Source organism: Phragmites australis, chromosome 3 (genome assembly GCF_958298935.1).
Source record: "Phragmites australis chromosome 3, lpPhrAust1.1, whole genome shotgun sequence".
Lineage (NCBI taxonomy): Eukaryota > Viridiplantae > Streptophyta > Magnoliopsida > Poales > Poaceae > Phragmites > Phragmites australis.
Window position 1 is genome coordinate 10,831,631 of NC_084923.1, and position 16,736 is coordinate 10,848,366.

General features: G+C 44.2%; 2 protein-coding genes across 3 annotated transcripts; one reads left to right on the plus strand and one right to left on the minus strand.

Moving 5' to 3' along the window:
* Positions 1-167: 167 nt before the first annotated feature.
* On the plus strand, positions 168-2,347 carry LOC133910969 (dynamin-related protein 4C-like). The gene has a single exon (XM_062353209.1). The coding sequence runs from the start codon at positions 341-343 to the stop codon at positions 2,345-2,347; it is 2,007 nt and encodes a 668-aa protein (XP_062209193.1). The 5' UTR covers positions 168-340.
* Positions 2,348-8,106: 5,759 nt separating this feature from the next.
* Positions 8,107-15,253, minus strand: LOC133912096 (putative metallophosphoesterase At3g03305). Of its 2 annotated transcripts, XM_062354672.1 has the most exons (5): positions 14,831-15,253; positions 12,664-12,905; positions 10,669-12,192; positions 10,423-10,585; positions 8,107-9,351 (listed from the first exon to the last, which is right to left on the minus strand). In XM_062354672.1, exons 1-4 carry the CDS (start codon positions 15,111-15,113, stop codon positions 10,463-10,465), a joined length of 2,172 nt encoding a protein of 723 aa, XP_062210656.1. In that variant the 5' UTR covers positions 15,114-15,253; the 3' UTR covers positions 8,107-9,351; positions 10,423-10,462. The 2 variants fall into 2 exon arrangements, with proteins under 2 accessions (XP_062210656.1, XP_062210655.1); XM_062354671.1 differs by lacking the exon at positions 8,107-9,351 and having other exon boundaries at positions 10,239-10,585.
* Between the last annotated feature and the right edge of the window lie 1,483 nt (positions 15,254-16,736).

Below are 16,736 nucleotides of genomic sequence, written 5' to 3' on the forward strand. Positions count from 1 at the left end.
CTTTTTATAATAGTATATTTTTCTATATTTTATTAATGTATTATTAAAAAATAATAATCAAAGTAATATTTTGAGAATGATATTTAATTCGGACCGGCGGGAGAACTCCACTAGTCCACTTTACTGCGTTGGAAGCCGGAACGACTGCCGCCAATCCGAATTCCCAGCAGCGCCGCTACGGCTCCCCAGGCGCACTTATCCCCGCAGAAACACTCCCCTGCCTCTCAGTCTCTCCTCGACCCCTCGTATAACTAACAGGTCGCTTCAAGCCTCTCACACTCACTGCACGAACCACTGGACACACAGCACACCACGCTCCACCACCCCGCTCTAGCTTCAGATGGGGGTTAAGAAGGCGAACGCGGCCGACGATGCCAAGGGCGCGATCACGGCCGCGGCCAGCGGCGTGACGGCGAGCGCCATCGCCGAATCGTACAACGACCAGATCCGCCCGCTGCTCGACGCGGTGGACCGGCTGCGCCACCTCAAGGTGACCCAGGAGGGCATCCAGCTGCCCACCATCGTCGTCGTCGGCGACCAGTCCAGCGGCAAATCCAGCGTGCTCGAGTCGCTGGCCGGCATCAGCCTGCCGCGCGGGCAGGGCATCTGCACGCGCGTGCCACTCGTCATGCGCCTCCAGGACGACCCCTACGCCGACTCGCCCAAGCTACAGCTCGAGTACAGCAACGGCCGCGTGGTGGCCACCACCGAGGCCAAGGTCGCCGACGCCATCAACGCCGCGACCGCGGAGATCGCCGGGAGCGGCAAGGGCATCTCCGACGCGCCAATCACCCTCGTCGTGCGGAAGCGTGGCGTACCGGACCTCACCCTCGTTGACCTCCCCGGCATCACGCGCGTGCCCGTGCAGGGACAGCCCGAGGACATCTACGATCAGATCGCCAAGATCATAAAGGAGTACATTGCTCCGAAAGAAAGCATCATCCTGAACGTGCTCTCGGCCACAGTAGACTTCCCGACGTGCGAGTCCATCCGCATGTCTCAGCAAGTGGACCGCACCGGCGAGCGCACGCTCGCTGTGGTCACCAAGGTCGACAAGGCCCCCGAGGGCCTGCTTGAGAAAGTCACCATGGACGACGTGCACATCGGCCTCGGTTACGTCTGCGTTCGCAACCGCATCGGCGACGAGACGTACGACCAGGCGCGCGTTGAGGAGGAGCGGCTGTTCAAGTACCACCCCTTGCTTTCGAAGATTGACAAGTCCATGGTCGGCATCCCAGTCCTCGCGCAGCGTCTTATGCAGATACAATCTGCCATCATCGCCAAGTGCCTCCCCGACATCGTCAAGCAGATCAACGATCGCCTCAGCCGCAGCAGCGCCGAGCTCGACCAGATGCCACAGGATCTCAACAACGTTGTTGACGCGGTCAGAGTCTTCTTCCACATCGTCAAGCAGGTCTGCACTTCGCTGGAGAAGGTACTGGTGAGGGGAGACTTTGACGTGTACCCTGAAGAACGCGAGTTCCATGGCACGGCGCGCATCGCGGAGATGCTGAGCGGATACGCAAAGAAGCTGCCTGAACAATGCCCAAGGAGCAGAGGCGAGCTGTTCCTGATGGAGGAGGTGCGCATACTGGAAGAGACTAAGGGCATCAATCTCCCCAACTTCCTGCCAAGATCGGCATTCCTGGTCATGCTTAAGAAGAAGGTTGAGACAGTCGATCAAGTGCCTCAAGACCTTGTCAATGGTGTCTGGGAGTACGTCGAGGACCTGGTGATGAAGATTGTGCTGAAACACTCAGATAACTTCCCGCAGATGCAGTCGTCGTGCCGCCGCGCCGTCCAGAGCCTGATGGACAAGGCGCGGGCGCGCTCGGCGCAGCACGTCAAGGAGCTTATGGAGATGGAGCTGGTGGCGGACTTCACGGCGAACCCGGACTACATGAAGACATGGGCGGACATCATGGTAGGTTTCGAGGAGTTCATGAAGGCTGTGGAGGACCATTCAAAGCCGACGAGGATCACCCTGGTAGGCTTTGGCGAGGTCGACGTGTCGCATCTGAGGGTGCATGCCGACTTAGCAGAGAAGGCGTTCGACCTGAGGGCGCGGCTGACCGCGTACTGGAAGAGCATCGTTCTGAGGCTCGTGGATGGTCTGGCGCTGCACGTCCTTCGCGCCGTCAAGCTGCTCGTGGAGAAAGACCTCGAGGAGGAGCTCGGGAACGAGCTGCTGGGCAACAAGTTCGCCGGGGTGGAGAGGATGCTCACGCCGTCTCCGAGCACGGGAACGAAGCGTGAGCGCCTCAAGAAGAGCATCGTCCTTCTTCGGCAATCCAAGGAGGTTGTTGCCAACATCATGGACAAGATTAGCGCGGCGGGTGAAGTCTAGGCAGATGTGATGTGCTTTTGTGTGTGTGGTCGCTGTATTTTGGATGCTGCGTTTCGGTGCGAACTTTGTTATGGTGCTTGTTGGCTACCTGCTATTTGCTGTTATGCTCATGCAGTTCATGTTTACGTGACCAGTTTCAGTTCTTATCTCATCAGTGTCCATGTCTATTAGGCCGTTAAATGTCATTCTCTATATCTCCTTATAACTCCTGTAATCCTGCCATGTAGTTAAGTTATTTATTGAAGAAAATGAGGTTCCGTGGGCCGTGCAGACGTGTGGTGGGCTGGGTCGTGGGCCAAAGCAAATGAACATAGATTCACTATAAAAGCCGAGCGGCAACAGCAAAACAGGGAGGCAACCTGGCTCGCTCCTCTTCTATATTCTTTTGCGTGCTTCTCCTGTAATCCTCACACTCCCCCCCCCCCCCCCCTTCCCCTTGATCCTCCTATTTCTCTTCGTCTCCACCAAATTGTCATCTGATGGTTACGGTTATCTTAAATATAAATCCATATAAGTATTCAACTTTGTTATGAACTACTAGTAATACTTAAGCATTTGTAATATTGTGTCGACAATCTAATTGATTTGCTTTCCTTGTTCAGTGGTAAGCAGCCGGTAACCGGTCCACAATTGAAAATTAAAAAGATGAATTTGGCCGAATTGCCACCGGTAATTGGTCCCGCGCCATTACAGCACCGGCACCGGCCTGGGTCCACTATTTTTTATGCTTCCGGTTATCCCCGTTCATCCTGCCACACGCCTGGTTCGAGCAAGACACCGGCAAAACGCGCGAGAACTTGCGGCGCCGCCGGAGCCCGTCTCTTCTTGTAAACAGGAAGCACTCTAATTTCTCCTTTGACTAGCAGGATGTCCGCGCGATGCTACAGATCTCAATAAACGAAAAGTTCTGAACTGTCCGCGCGATGCTAAAAGTTCTAAAAACTGCATGTTGATCTACTTATCGTAATATAATTGTATTTTATCTAATTCATATCACAAGCCATATATATCAAAAGCATACATCTTGTGAATACAATTATGTGTATGCAATCCCATTTACACCAGAAGGTCCTCGAAGCCACCTTTACGAGGACACAAAAACCAGCTCCACTAACACCATCTTAAATTGTAGTGCAGCTCCCACATAGATAGAAGACCTTGTTTGTTTTTATTCTGATTATGTATTCTAGTTCTAAAAACAAAAGTAAAAACAAAAATAAACGGTCACAATCTAAAAATTGATTTTCACCATCCATAATCCACGTTGTACTATGAAATTCCACAATCTTATAATCAAAATCATATTACTAAGTATTTTTCTTTTAGTCATTGGGGACTTCACATATATGTTATTTCTATTTGATATCTCAAGTTTAAAATGGCTTTGCATTTAATAAATTTGCCAAAATTTTCAGTCAATGATATCTTTGTAGTCACCATATACCACTTCCTTACAACTTGCAAGCTCCACAAGCGCATTTTTCTCCTAGACCTTATAAAAGTCTTTCTTCTTGGGAAATTATATCTCCTTAAACACCTAGAAGAAAATGGTAGCATCGTCAACCTTTTAAAATACATACATGCTGAAGTGAGTGAACCTCCGATATTTTCATCCGTACGTATGCATCCTTTTGCAGCATGGAGAACCTGCACCTCAAATCCATGGAGGGCAGTTCAAAGCTGACTGGAGCATTGGTTTCTTTGGTGGGGCTCTACTGATCAGCCTGGACAAAGGAAAAGATTTGCATCTCTGGCATGCAATTATAAGAGGGAGCCGTAAGGATTCTAATGGAGCTGTTGATGGACAGCATATGAGCGGCACCTTGCTTTTGTTGGGTGATTGCATAAGCTATGCATTTTGGTACCCCATACAGGTATGTTTAATTGTAGCTGGGTGTTTTCTGGACAAAGGTTCGTCTTCTATTTTTTCCATAACAAGCATATCGTAATATTAGTGCTTATTCTTATTCTTCTTTGGTTTGAAATGTGTATTTTTGGCTAGTAATATTTCATAAATGTGACATTTTAGGTGAAAGTTCTAGAAGTATACCGTGCAAACACTGGTCCCTGGTGCTGACTTGTTTTTAGGAGGTCTGCAAACTTTTGCCATAGGAATAATTATGAGAAGGGACACACTTGCCTGGCAAATAGGATGGAACATGCACCTACTCACCATTGTCTCTACGCAGTAAGTCTTTTCAGAATGTATTTAGTGTTAGTTTTTTTTTTCTGCAAAGATTGTAAGGAATTGTCCTTTGCTATCGTGTGAAATTTCATTGCTTTCACATGTTTGTTTGGGGCAATTTGTTGTGCATCATCATAAAAATAATAAAAAATAGAAAATATCATCGACTATGAGGCCTATATATTATCCTCACAGCAGATTGTATTTTTCAATATAGACACTTTTGCAATGGTATCTGTCACGTCTCAAATTCGTAATAGCATAATTAAATCTAACCATGCATTATTAGTGTCATGATTAATTTCGGGACAATTTATTTAGGCACACTAGAGCACTTCATTTCAAGTCAATCGAATGAGAGAAGGAAATTCTGGAGAGAAATGAATAGAATTCGTAGCTAAAATAGACTGTTCTCTAACATGTAAGCCCCACTAGGTGGGCCAACCACCCCATCTCTCAAGGGACAACAGCCCACCTGCTCTCTCTCTCCCCCTCAGCTCACTCTCTCCCTTACCCGTGCTCCAACCGGCCAAGGAGTAGGAGCTCCCCCTCTCTCAATCTCCCTCTCTCTTTCTCCCTCGAATCCACACTCTAGAAGTCAAATCGAGGTACGTATGTGATACTCACACGATCACTAGCTCATGAGCTTCTCATCCATCCAATTTATTTTCGTTTTCCCAGAAGATTCAAGCTTGTTTTGACTCATTTTGGTGTTCTTGGTTGAAGAACGAGGAGCATCGGCGTTCTTCCTCTTCCCGAGTTTTTTCTCCATCTCCCGACAGTCACCCACCTCGACAAGCACCGTGGGTAAGTCCCTTAGGTTCCCCCCAGCATGAATGTGTGATTTGGTTGGTCAATTTCGAGTTGGAGCAGAGTTATTGAGTTCCTACGCTTTGGAGCTAAAATAAGGATTTGGATGAGATTTGAGTTAGTAATCGTGTTGCTAGGTTAGTAACTGAGTTCTAAACTCTATGAACCATCTCAAACATGTCCATCTTTTTGGTTTAGAGAGGCTCGCAAATCAAATCGGTCAAGATTTCCTCTTGAAGTAGCCTCTCTGGACAACTCGGATAATCCGAATTGACCCGGATAGTCTGGGTAAACCTGGAGAAACTCCATTGAATTGTCTTTAGAAATCATTAGGGTTTAGAGTGCAATTTAATTCTAGAACCCTTTGGATAGGGCATATACATGTTGATGTTGCATAGATTTAGCACGCGAGTTGAATCGACCGGGAAAAACATTTTAGAGCTCAACTCGACCATAACCTGGATAGTTCGAATTAACTCGGAGGGTTCAGGTAAATTCAATTTAGACTTAACCGAGACCCCAACTCGAAACCTCGCCCGGAGTATCCTTGCAAAGGCCGGATGCAGTAAGGTGATCGCCATTGGCCAATCCTGCCAGGCTGGCATAGAATGTTGAGTTGGCGCATGAGGTCGTCCAGAATAAAATTTTGTGATGAACCAGAATCAACCAATGCTAGCATTGGTGCGCCACCAATGAGGACCTTTTGTTGCACGGTATTTGCTTGTTGAACGCCTACCACCACGTACAAAGAGATGTGCGGTTCAATTGAACCATCCTCTGGTGCACCCCAGTCTTAAGTATCCGACGCTGAATCGTCATACTTGATGAAGAAGAGATGAGCACATCGTTGGCCACGGAAAAATCTCTCATCACAATTAAAGCAAAGTCCCTGTCGGCGGTGCTCTGCCATCTCAGTTGGCGTGAAGCGGCGAATTTGGTGTGGCACCGTGGTGTCGATCGGTGCTATAGTAACAGCGTTAGAATGTCCGACGTTCGTTAGCGCAGCAACACTGTAAGGTCTGACGTGCAGCGACGATGTGCGCTGCCCTGACAATGATCATGAACCACCATACCGCAGCAAGCGAGTGGCCTTCTTCTCGTACACGCGGGCTAAACTCATGGCCTCCTCGAGATCGCCTGGATCCTGCAACTCTACATCGACCCGCAGCTCCTCTGCTAGGTCGGATGTGAACAATTGACGCTCTTATCGTTCTGTTAAGGGATTTGCACAGCTGAGAAGCACCAGGAAGCGGCTTTGGTAATCTTCCATAGTACCAGTTTGTCAAAGATGGCGAAGTTCTCCTAATGGATTGCTGCGAATTAGAGGCCCGACGCGTGTTGCATAAGATCTTGAACTCGTTCCAGGATATCTCTCTGCGACTGCGTTCAAGGTGGAAGTACCAATGGTGCGCATTGCCATCCATGTGATATGATGCAAGCCATACCTTGTATTGCTCCTCAGTCTTCTGTCCGTGGAAAAATTGCTCACATCGAGTAAGCCAAGGTAGTGGATCATCCTTGCCATCATAGCACAGAAACTACAGCTTAAATAAGCGAGGCACAACACCGGTGTTGCTATTGTCACATGTATCTGGCCAGTCATCGGTCTGATAGGTCCCGAGCCTATTGGCTAGATGTGGTTGGACGAAGGGGGTTGGTGCATGGGTATTGCCTTGGGGTTGCAGGATGTTGGAACCACCAAGCAGAGCGTACGTCGGTTGTGAAGGAGGCTGTTGTTGGTGTGTTGAGATTGATCAATAATTGAGGTAACGTCACCCGTGATGTGAGCTGGATCAATGCCTTTATCCTTCTCTACTGTGGCCAGATGAGTCGTGATGCCGCTCATCGCGCGCATAATAGCCGCCAATGAGTTCTGAATGTCGCCGAGTGCACCGAGGTGCTGCTGGATGGACTTGAACCCCTCTTGATATTCCTTGCACATCATATGTTCTTGAACAGCGAGCAGGACTTTAAATTGCTCCTGATCGTCACCGGATGCCATGGATTTGATACCAAGTTGTCACGGTCTTACGGCAATGACCTGATCGGATATGTGTGGAAAGCCACCAGCCTTTCTTTTGCCAGTTTCCTACTCGTGATGAGGACAAGGGTGATGCCTAGGGCGTCTGCTTGGTGGAGAAGATAATAGAAAGAGCAAGGGATGAGAACTAGATTGTTGTATTGCTTGCCTCCTAATACATGCTACTGCTCTTAATATATATAGCCAACCAGTACATAGTCCTATGCGGCCAGGAGTCCATAAGACCATAACCGACTCCAATTACAACTCAAATTTGCTAACATATCTCAACTAAACTGTATAAGACTCTATCTCTTATTCATAACCAACTAAATCTAATTGGACTTTCTTAATTTATATGATCCTAACTATAGCAATTCAACTGCCACTTTAATTAGCTTCCCTTTGCGCCTTTCTCCTTCTATATGTCAATCCGACCATAACATCTAGGAACACTGTTACTAGAAGAGTCTCACTGTTGGGAGGTAAGTAAACAATTACATACCAGATCCTTGAAGTTGCACTGTTTCATAGCTTTCTTAGACTCTAGTAGAGTTAGCAACTTTCTTACTGGAAGGTTAGCAGAATTGTGATTTTTTTTTTTTGAAACTACAATACCTACAATTTGATTGAATACACAGCATACGAAACCAGATAGAAAATTCTCTAAATTCATTAGTGCACTTTGAATATTAAAATTTTGATGTTTCAAAACCATTGTCCAATACTTTTCTTTTGAAAGATCCAGCAAAGTGCTGTCATTATATTAGTATAGTCGGAGAAGCAAAACTGGTTCCAAGCTATACAGTAAAGGTGGAAACAGAATAGTTGGTATAAGCCGCTCCAACTAAAAACTGAAAAAGATAAAATCTTAATGGATGATTAATGACTGTAAATGTGCTTGCAAGTGCGCCTAGATTGCATTGTCACAGGCGGTACGTGGGATTTGTGATTGAAAACGCGGAGGAAATGCACACAATGAATATCTTTTCTCATTCACGCGGAAGGAGCTTCAAAGGACCCATAGAGCCTTCTAGTGAGTGAGAAAGCAATCCAGCTTTTGCTTGCCATTGGGAGGGCAAGGCACCAAGTCCTGACTCCTGAGCGCGATTCGTCTCACTAAAAAATGTCCCGAGCACGATTGGTACGAAGTGCTTGAAACTCATCAAGCATAGCCGTGCAGGCCTGCACCAATTACGATAGTTGAGGGTGCCTCATAGGTTCTACGGAGATGATAGATGGTGGAAACAGCAAAGTCAAGGACCTCTCTAGAAAGAACACGCAGGTCGGATTTTTTTTTTTTTTTTGGTTTTCTAGTTATGTGTAAGCAAACCTACTAATACAATATTCATGTGACAATTTTAAATGATTTTACATTTGTTAATTGTAATACTTTTAAAATGTTGATAGTGTTGATTTTAGTATGGCTTCAAAATAAGTGACATTGGATTTTTTTTTTGTGGCGAATCTACTAATCCAATTTTCATGTGGCAAATTTAGATGTTTAACATTTATTAACGGTCAAAAAGATTTAAATGTTGATAGTGTGCATTTTGGTATGACATCTATTTCAAACCAGAGATAGTAAACAATGTAGCTTAAAAAACATTATACTCTGATTGCTTAATCTCGACCTTACTATGGTTTACGGATGTTGCAATCCAGTTTGTGAATTTGGCTTACAGTATTTACTATTAAAGATGATAGTTTGATCGTCTAGCTGTTCTGATGTATGTAATCATATATTCTTTTTGTGCCATAACAGATACATGTTGCTGTTTTGTGACAGCTAGTTAGTCAGTTCGCTGGTTTTCAGCGGCCTGTATATATACCTCTATGGAAAGGCCAAGGAACTACAGGTGATGAGGTGAAGACTACCATGTCAGGTTCAAAGGATAAGGAGCAACAGGTGTGGCCTACCCATGGTTCAGTGAGTGAGGATACAACATCTGGTCCTTGATTTGGGGAGACTAGCCGTTCGTGTCAGCTCTGCATGAACATTGGATGTCAGCTCTAGTCAATATGGGGAGAGTATGCTAGAATGACCATGACAAAAACTAGAGGTGCATCGTGGTTTCCTAGTGGCTAGTGATGAAAAATTTCTGTGTATGGCAGATCTACCTCATCTGACTATAAAGCTATGATGCAGTATCTCCAATTAATGCATGCACTAATGTAGTGATGTTCATTATTGTGCTGAAAATAAATGTATCTACCACTCTAAATTGACCGGGCTTGCCTTAAACGAGGTCCAATCAAGTAGAGTACATTTAGGGCTTCAAGTGTTTTTTTAGTTCATTCTCTTGTCATCTGAGTAACACTACAGGGAAATAGCACGAATTCTTTTTTTATATTTGACGAGAGGCACCAGGCTGCCGTTCCTTGTTGATAGATAGGAATGTGCGTAGAAGTCATATACAAAGCGAGAGCACTGTACTAGAAAAGGAGACTAATTACAGGTTTAGCCAAGAAAGAGCGAGCTGATCTTTGACGATTTGCACCATGATGTCTTCACTATGCCCTTGCTTCCTGAAGATCCTCGCATTTCTTTCGTTCCAAATTGTCTACCACAACAGCTGTATAATTTACTTCCATGCTGAGATGAGAGTTAGGTGTGTCTCTCTACTACTTCCTACGTCGTGTGATTCCCTCATAGTCTCTCCTCTATTGCTGCCACCAGGATCAGACACGCTAACAATCTGCCACACCCTTTCTTGGCCCACCCATCCAGATGTTTTACTTTGCACGCACGATCTTTCTTTGTTGATTGAACGCTCACAGAGTATTAAGGAAAACATGAAAAACAAGCAATAGCAAGGGACATCCTTAGTTTGGTACTAAGATGATCCTAATTATGTGAGTTGTGACATTCTAACTAAAATGAATCAAGTGCTTTATTGGAATAAGTTTCTACTTTCTACTTTCACTTTCTGCAAATAGTTTGCGATGTGTGACATCCTAATTGAACTGAACCGTAACTATAGAGTCTAACAGTAGTTTCTAGTTTCTCTTTCTGGTAAGTTAGCACTCATACAGTAATGGTTAAAGGGTAACACGTACCACGCTCTAATATACAACAACATCAAGTACTCTCTAGGCGTTAATCTGCAGGGAGCATTGTACAATAGGCAGCAGCACCTAATAATAACAGTGGCATCCAAGTTAATGGGGGAGACAATGCCACTGGTGCTGCTCCATAAGCGGACATTAGCATTGAACAAAGCTGCAAGAAACGCATCTACATTATCACCAACACTAATACATGAAAAATTGTACCAGTAGAAAAGTTGGAAGAGAGAGACACACCTTTAAATGTATCGCTGTAGTGATCAAACATGCAAGTAGAAGAGCCCTCCTTGTCCAGCCACCACAAAACTGGATCATCAAGGACACCATCTTGTTAGAGAATTTCGTTAGTAAAGCCCTTGGAGCACCTGGTAGCAAGCTTGCCGATTCGGCAGACATATTTGCTGCATCAGCAGCATATTCTGTTCTTCTGCTATGTCGCAAATAAGCAATAGCCTTTTCTGCAAACAAGCCATATATAAGAACTATTACAGGGACAACCACCAGATATAGGAAAGGTAGTGTGATGACTAGCACATCTGGGTTGCTCAGTTTGTCACCCGTCAAGCCCCTGTCAAAAAATGGCATACTCCATCCAGATAAATACATTCGAGCAATTTCTCCATTTTCAGATGTCGCGCGACCCCAAAACCATGGCATTTCGATGAGCCAGAGCACATATATGACAAGAGAAAACCAGAAAGGTTTACTCCTTGCACCCTCCATTAAGAACCAGACCAACCAAAAGTAAGCCTTTCTCTGCTGGATAGGGGATGATAGAACTGACACAGCCCATCTTTGGTACGATGAACTTCTCCTAACAAAATAATACAACAGTTTGGGGGTGAACAACAATACAATGGTGAAGGCCAAATTACTCCTCAGAAGAACTTGATACATGTGTTCCCATTGGACTTCAAAGACCAGGTAGTTGAGCCATGGGCGTGGGGGAATTGCCATCTTACCCTCGACTGAAAATGGTTTCTGCTCACTTGAAGTCTTTACACCACGAGAATCAAGCACAAATACCTGCAACCAGTAGCGAGTAGGGGATGGACTTCTGTAGGTTTCAGCATTCCATTTGGCATGGAACAAGGGTCTGCGAGCAGAAGAGCTGGCAACAGGCTGCAAAGGTATCTCCTCAACTATCTTAAACTCATTATGAGAGTCGAAGACTCTTGCACTCACATTACGGATAATTTGATGAGAAAAAATAAGAACATTTATATCATTTCTCATTGACCACTTCTTTGATTCCAACATATTCATGCTTCTTGAATCTGTCGGATATGTGACCAAGATGGAAGTTTGGAGTGCCTGTTTTAATGTGTGGTCTATGAAGGAGACTGCACCTCTATCTATTGCTAAAATCCTCATCAATCTAGAGTCCTTCCAGTCTCCAAGTTCCCATTCCCAAAAGCTTGACTTGTGATCTTCTGTTGTTATTCTCATTTCATGATACCTCCAAAGCTGCTTACTAACTTTTGCATGCAGATGGCCGCATAGGTACGCTGAAATTGACTGCCTTGCAAACACACTTTCGTAGCGCTGTCCGTTTTCAGATGATGTAGTGAATGACATGGGGAAATGTCCAAAAACAACTTTTGTAATTGGAGCATTAGAATGATTGGTCCGGTATTGGAGTTCTGAATTTACTGCTTCAATCCTCTTATCGGTTGGATGACCAAATAGATTTGCAGGAAACCGTATGCCAACACTCATTGTATCATCAATGCCCAGGAAGAGGTAGCTTCTACTGTCTCCCTACAGTTCCTTTTAGGACAATTCAGTTTCAGAACTGTATGGGCAATTAACATAGATGTGTAATCATGAGAATACATTACGCCAACTAGTCCAAAAATAATATTTCATAACTGGCATTGGACCATTAGTACACAAAAGAGTGATATTAAAAATGGGACACTAGTGCCCTGTCCTCAAGACAAAGGTGCCTTATCATTCTAGACAAAGGTGCTTCGTCATTCTATGCATAGTAATTTGTAAGGCTCTATTGTAGTGTCAGATTACTAATCAATAATGCTTAATATTTATGCTGTGCCAGTAAATATTTTACAGTTTACACCTTGAAACAAGCGAGGATAATAAATCACAGAAGGTTAACTAAAATTGGGCTACCCATAGGATATGAGTACACAATGGTGCTTAGCAATACAACCACCTTGAATAAAGTAAATGATGCCTTACAGTGAGAGCTGACAAAGGGGCAAGTCGTACCTGAAGCAATATACTACTGATGATGCTTAATCGCTCAAGCTGTGAGTTCACACTGTAAGTTGAGAAGAAGTCCAATTTTCCTCCTCTATAGGGCACTCCATATGTATCATGATTGCCTCTAATATCAAATATCCTGCTCTTATCAATGCCACCTCTTCCAACAATTGCATCAATAGTTTTCTTGTAGGTAATCCATTCGTATTCATCCTGTCTTGAGGTAGTTCTTCCCTGATTCTTTGCGTCTTATTGACAAAACGATGAAAAAGTCAAGTTAGAATATAATCATGAAAGATTTGTAAAACTACAATAACAGCAATATCGATCAATCATATTAATCATATGTGTGCTTATCCCATTACCTTTTTCCTAACCAGGGCTTTCTATCTACCATACTTGCATGTAGCTATGTACTTGTCATGATAAAAAGTTCTCTTACGACTGGACACAAAAAAAAAGAAGGTAACCAGAAAGGCCTTTCAATGGCAACATTATTATATCATTTTAACTTTCCAATATTCGTTTTGTCATCAAATCAGAGTTCTGTTTCGATATACAAGGTAGTGTCCTGCTTCGAATCCTTATATTGTAACAAGGTGACTTTCTTCTATTCTGTTAATGGATATCCTGTTGGGCTATTAATGGTTTATGCACTGAATCCGAAAAGTATGCTTTAGCACATCTCCAACAATATAGTCAACTACTTCCTATAAGAATTGTCCATATCATATATACTCTATAGTTAGCAAAATATGACATGGACACATTCATTCATTCTCTCCTCCACGTAGACAAAAACATGACGTGGACACCCTTATAGTTAGTTGACATGGATTGTTGGAAGCACTAGTAAACAAGTTGAACTTAGGCCTTGTTTGTTTGCTGCTTCTGTTTCTGGCTTCTCTGGTGCTAGAAGTCAAAAGTCCGAACAAACGGAGTTGCTGAAAAGTGATTTTTGGAGAAGTCAGAAGCATATTTCTAGGAAAAGTAAACTAGAAGCTGAGAAGCTAGCTGAGAGTAGCTTTTCTGAGAAGTTGTGTACTGAAAAGTTAAAAATTTATTATAAAAACCAACAGCTAAAATCCAAAAGCAACTTTTCAGAAAAGACAACAGCAAAAGTAGCAAACAAACAGACCCTTAGACTCATCTCTGAAACTCTGATACTTCAAGAAGGGACCGTATCCGATACGGATATACGGTGGATACGTATCCGGCAAGTATCCAAAAAAATAAATATGTAAATTCCGGATACACAATTGGATATTCTCTGATACTACGCGGATACTGCCCAACCCATTTGTGCCCACATGATCTAGTCGCCCATAGTCCCGCACGCCAGCTGCCGTCCGCACTCCCGCACGCCTCCTTCTCGTAGAGCCGCTCGCACGCCTCCTGCCAGTCGCCAGCACGCCGCCCGTAATCATTTTCCTGGGAAAATGGCATATCTCCATATCCATATCGGTCTGATACCGATATACATATCCGTATCGGTGCTGCTTAGGCTCTCTTAAAAGCCATACCATTAATAACTCGAGTTGTGCAAAATTTATATTGTGTACAATAGGTATCTGGATATTATCCCAATTCAGTTTGTTTTAAATACTTTTGGTAAATTTTTACTGTTCGAAATCATTTTCCTGCAGCAGAAACTAATTGAACTGTCACTAAAGTATCAAGGAATGACCCAGAGTAACTGTACTACTTGGTCTTTTTAGACATTTATTTTGATGATTAGATGCATATACATTCAGGAGCAGTATTGCTAGGGAAAGTTTATTCCGTTAGGGAGAGAACACATTGTGATCATATCACAACTTAGTAGGAAAGTTAATGCTATGATCATGCCATAGCTAGTCGAGCTCCCATCTATTTGTTGAAAAGGGCATATGGCCATACAAATGATCGCTCTATTTATAAAAACATGATCCTAGAACTGTGAGTTAGCATTGTCATGTGTCTCCTTAGTAATATCCGCTACTCCAGTACGGTCACGGGACAACGCTGAGTAGTATTTATAAAAACGAAAAGATGAGGGCTTAAGAGAACAACTCCACTACTCCAGTGCGGTCACGGGACAACGCTCTAATGAGAGTACAAGTTACGGAATGTTCCGCACTTGACAGTGCAAAATTCAGATCCAGAAAATGAGAGCAGAGGCCAGAGGGCTCACCGATGATGTCGCCAGTGACGAGGAGGAGGTGGGGCCGGATGGCGCGCAGGGCTTTGCCGAGGAGGCGCGCGAGGTTAGCGGCGCGCTCCGGACGGTAGGCGCTGATGTGGAGGTCGCTGACCTGCACCACCCACGCCACGTCCCCGTCCATGGGGAAGGCCGACCTCGACACCGACGCGTCGTCGTCGGCCTTCGCTTGCCACGAGGAGCACGGTGGCGGAAGGAGAAGGATCAAGAGCAGGATCAGGAGGAGAGGCGTCGGGAGCGGGAGTTCGGAGGCCATGGCTGCGGGGACCAGGGAGCGGGGGATCGGCGGGGAGTCGTGCCGGTGGTGCCGTGCCGGTGCCGCCTTGCTGAGGAAGAAGAGTGACCGGTCCGCAGTGAACAAGCGTTGGTGGGCTGTGGGCCGAAAGCATGGCTATGAGAGGGATCGTAGAGCTTTTTTATTTATATATTTCTCAAATCAAAAAATTGTAAAGATAAGAGTTCATTTTGAATAATCATATATCTAGATTATTATCGGAGGTTGAAAAAGCAATAAATCTGTAAAATGTTGGAATGACGGGGTGAACATCGCTCTTGTTCTCTTTCGTTGAACGGGCGACGATAACTTACGCATATAATTATTTAAAACCTATATATATATATATATATATATATATATATATATATATATATATATATATAGGACACATATTCTATACTCTTAGGAGTATGTACTCCCACATGCAATATACCATCTCAACAAACACTTTATACTTTTTTATCATTTTTAGTATACTCTAATACTAATTCTAAGATACTCCAATATGAGTTGTATGAAAAAAAATTCAATGTTAGCCTTTCATTTTTGCTATATACTCTTTTTTATACATAAAAGAAGTATATACGCAAATTATGATAAAAATCATGGAATTTCATAAAAATTTTCGTGGGATTTGTATTGTAGTATCTTATAATTACTAATGAAGTATATTTAAAATGATAAAGAAATATAACATACGTGTAAAAGTGGTATATGAGAGGTGAGAGTACATACACCCAGGAGTACATAGTAGTTTTCCTATATATATATATATATATATATATATATATATATATATATATATATATCGAAAAATCGGACTCGGACTAGAGTCAGGAAGGTCAAATAGATCCATGTTGGGCCCTTAGTAGAGCTGGGTCGGGCAAGGGCTTTTCGCTGCGGCATGACGGATCGAACGGCCCAACGCAGTTCGCTCGACGCCAACGCGCTCCCTCCCTCCCTCCCTCCCTCCCTCGGGAACACCGACGCGCCAGAGCACTGCCAACACAGAGACGGATCAACGCCAGCGCTGTCCATTTGACGTCTCGCGCGGTCGCAGCAGCTGACGGACCTCATCGATGGATGGAGCAGGAAGGGAGAAGAGAAGCACCAATGCGGGTACGCGAGCTGGCTTCCGCCTCACGTGATCGTCATTGATGGGAGCAGCAAACATTCAACGCCTTCGAAGCGATAAACAACGCCCGGAAACCGTGGCGACCCAGGCACACTGGTCGGCGCTCCCTCGCCATGGAAACAGGAATATCTTGAGAGAACGGGCTGATAGCGCAGCAGTAGAACCTCTGCCGTTCCCTACCTACAAGCGATCGTGTTTCACCGGAGCATACTCTTAAAAATAAAATAGTTGTCTCTCACACGTAAAGTCATAATAAAAATACTACGTGCCGTCGCTTATACTAGAATCTTAGACTATTTCGTCGATCTCGCTAGACACGGTCATCTAAAGTATATGTAATATATATTGACGTGAATATATCTGTGTCGAAGAAATTGATTTTTTAGGCCTCTTAACTATATACTATAAATGTATCTGGTTAGACTATGTCTAATATATTCTCTTTACGAAGAGATTTTTATTTTTTT

Excerpts from the sequence above, each read along its gene's own strand:
- LOC133912096 (XM_062354672.1), bottom strand. The coding sequence starts at position 15,113 with ATGGCCTCCGAACTCCCGCTCCCGACGCCTCTCCTCCTGATCCTGCTC. Across the intron at positions 12,906-14,830 it reads CGTCACTGGCGACATCATCG|ACGCAAAGAATCAGGGAAGA; the intron begins GTGAGCCCTCTG and ends TTTGTCAATAAG. Across the intron at positions 10,586-10,668 it reads CTACAGCGATACATTTAAAG|CTTTGTTCAATGCTAATGTC; the intron begins GTGTGTCTCTCT and ends CGTTTCTTGCAG.
- LOC133910969 (XM_062353209.1), top strand. The coding sequence starts at position 341 with ATGGGGGTTAAGAAGGCGAACGCGGCCGACGATGCCAAGGGCGCGATC.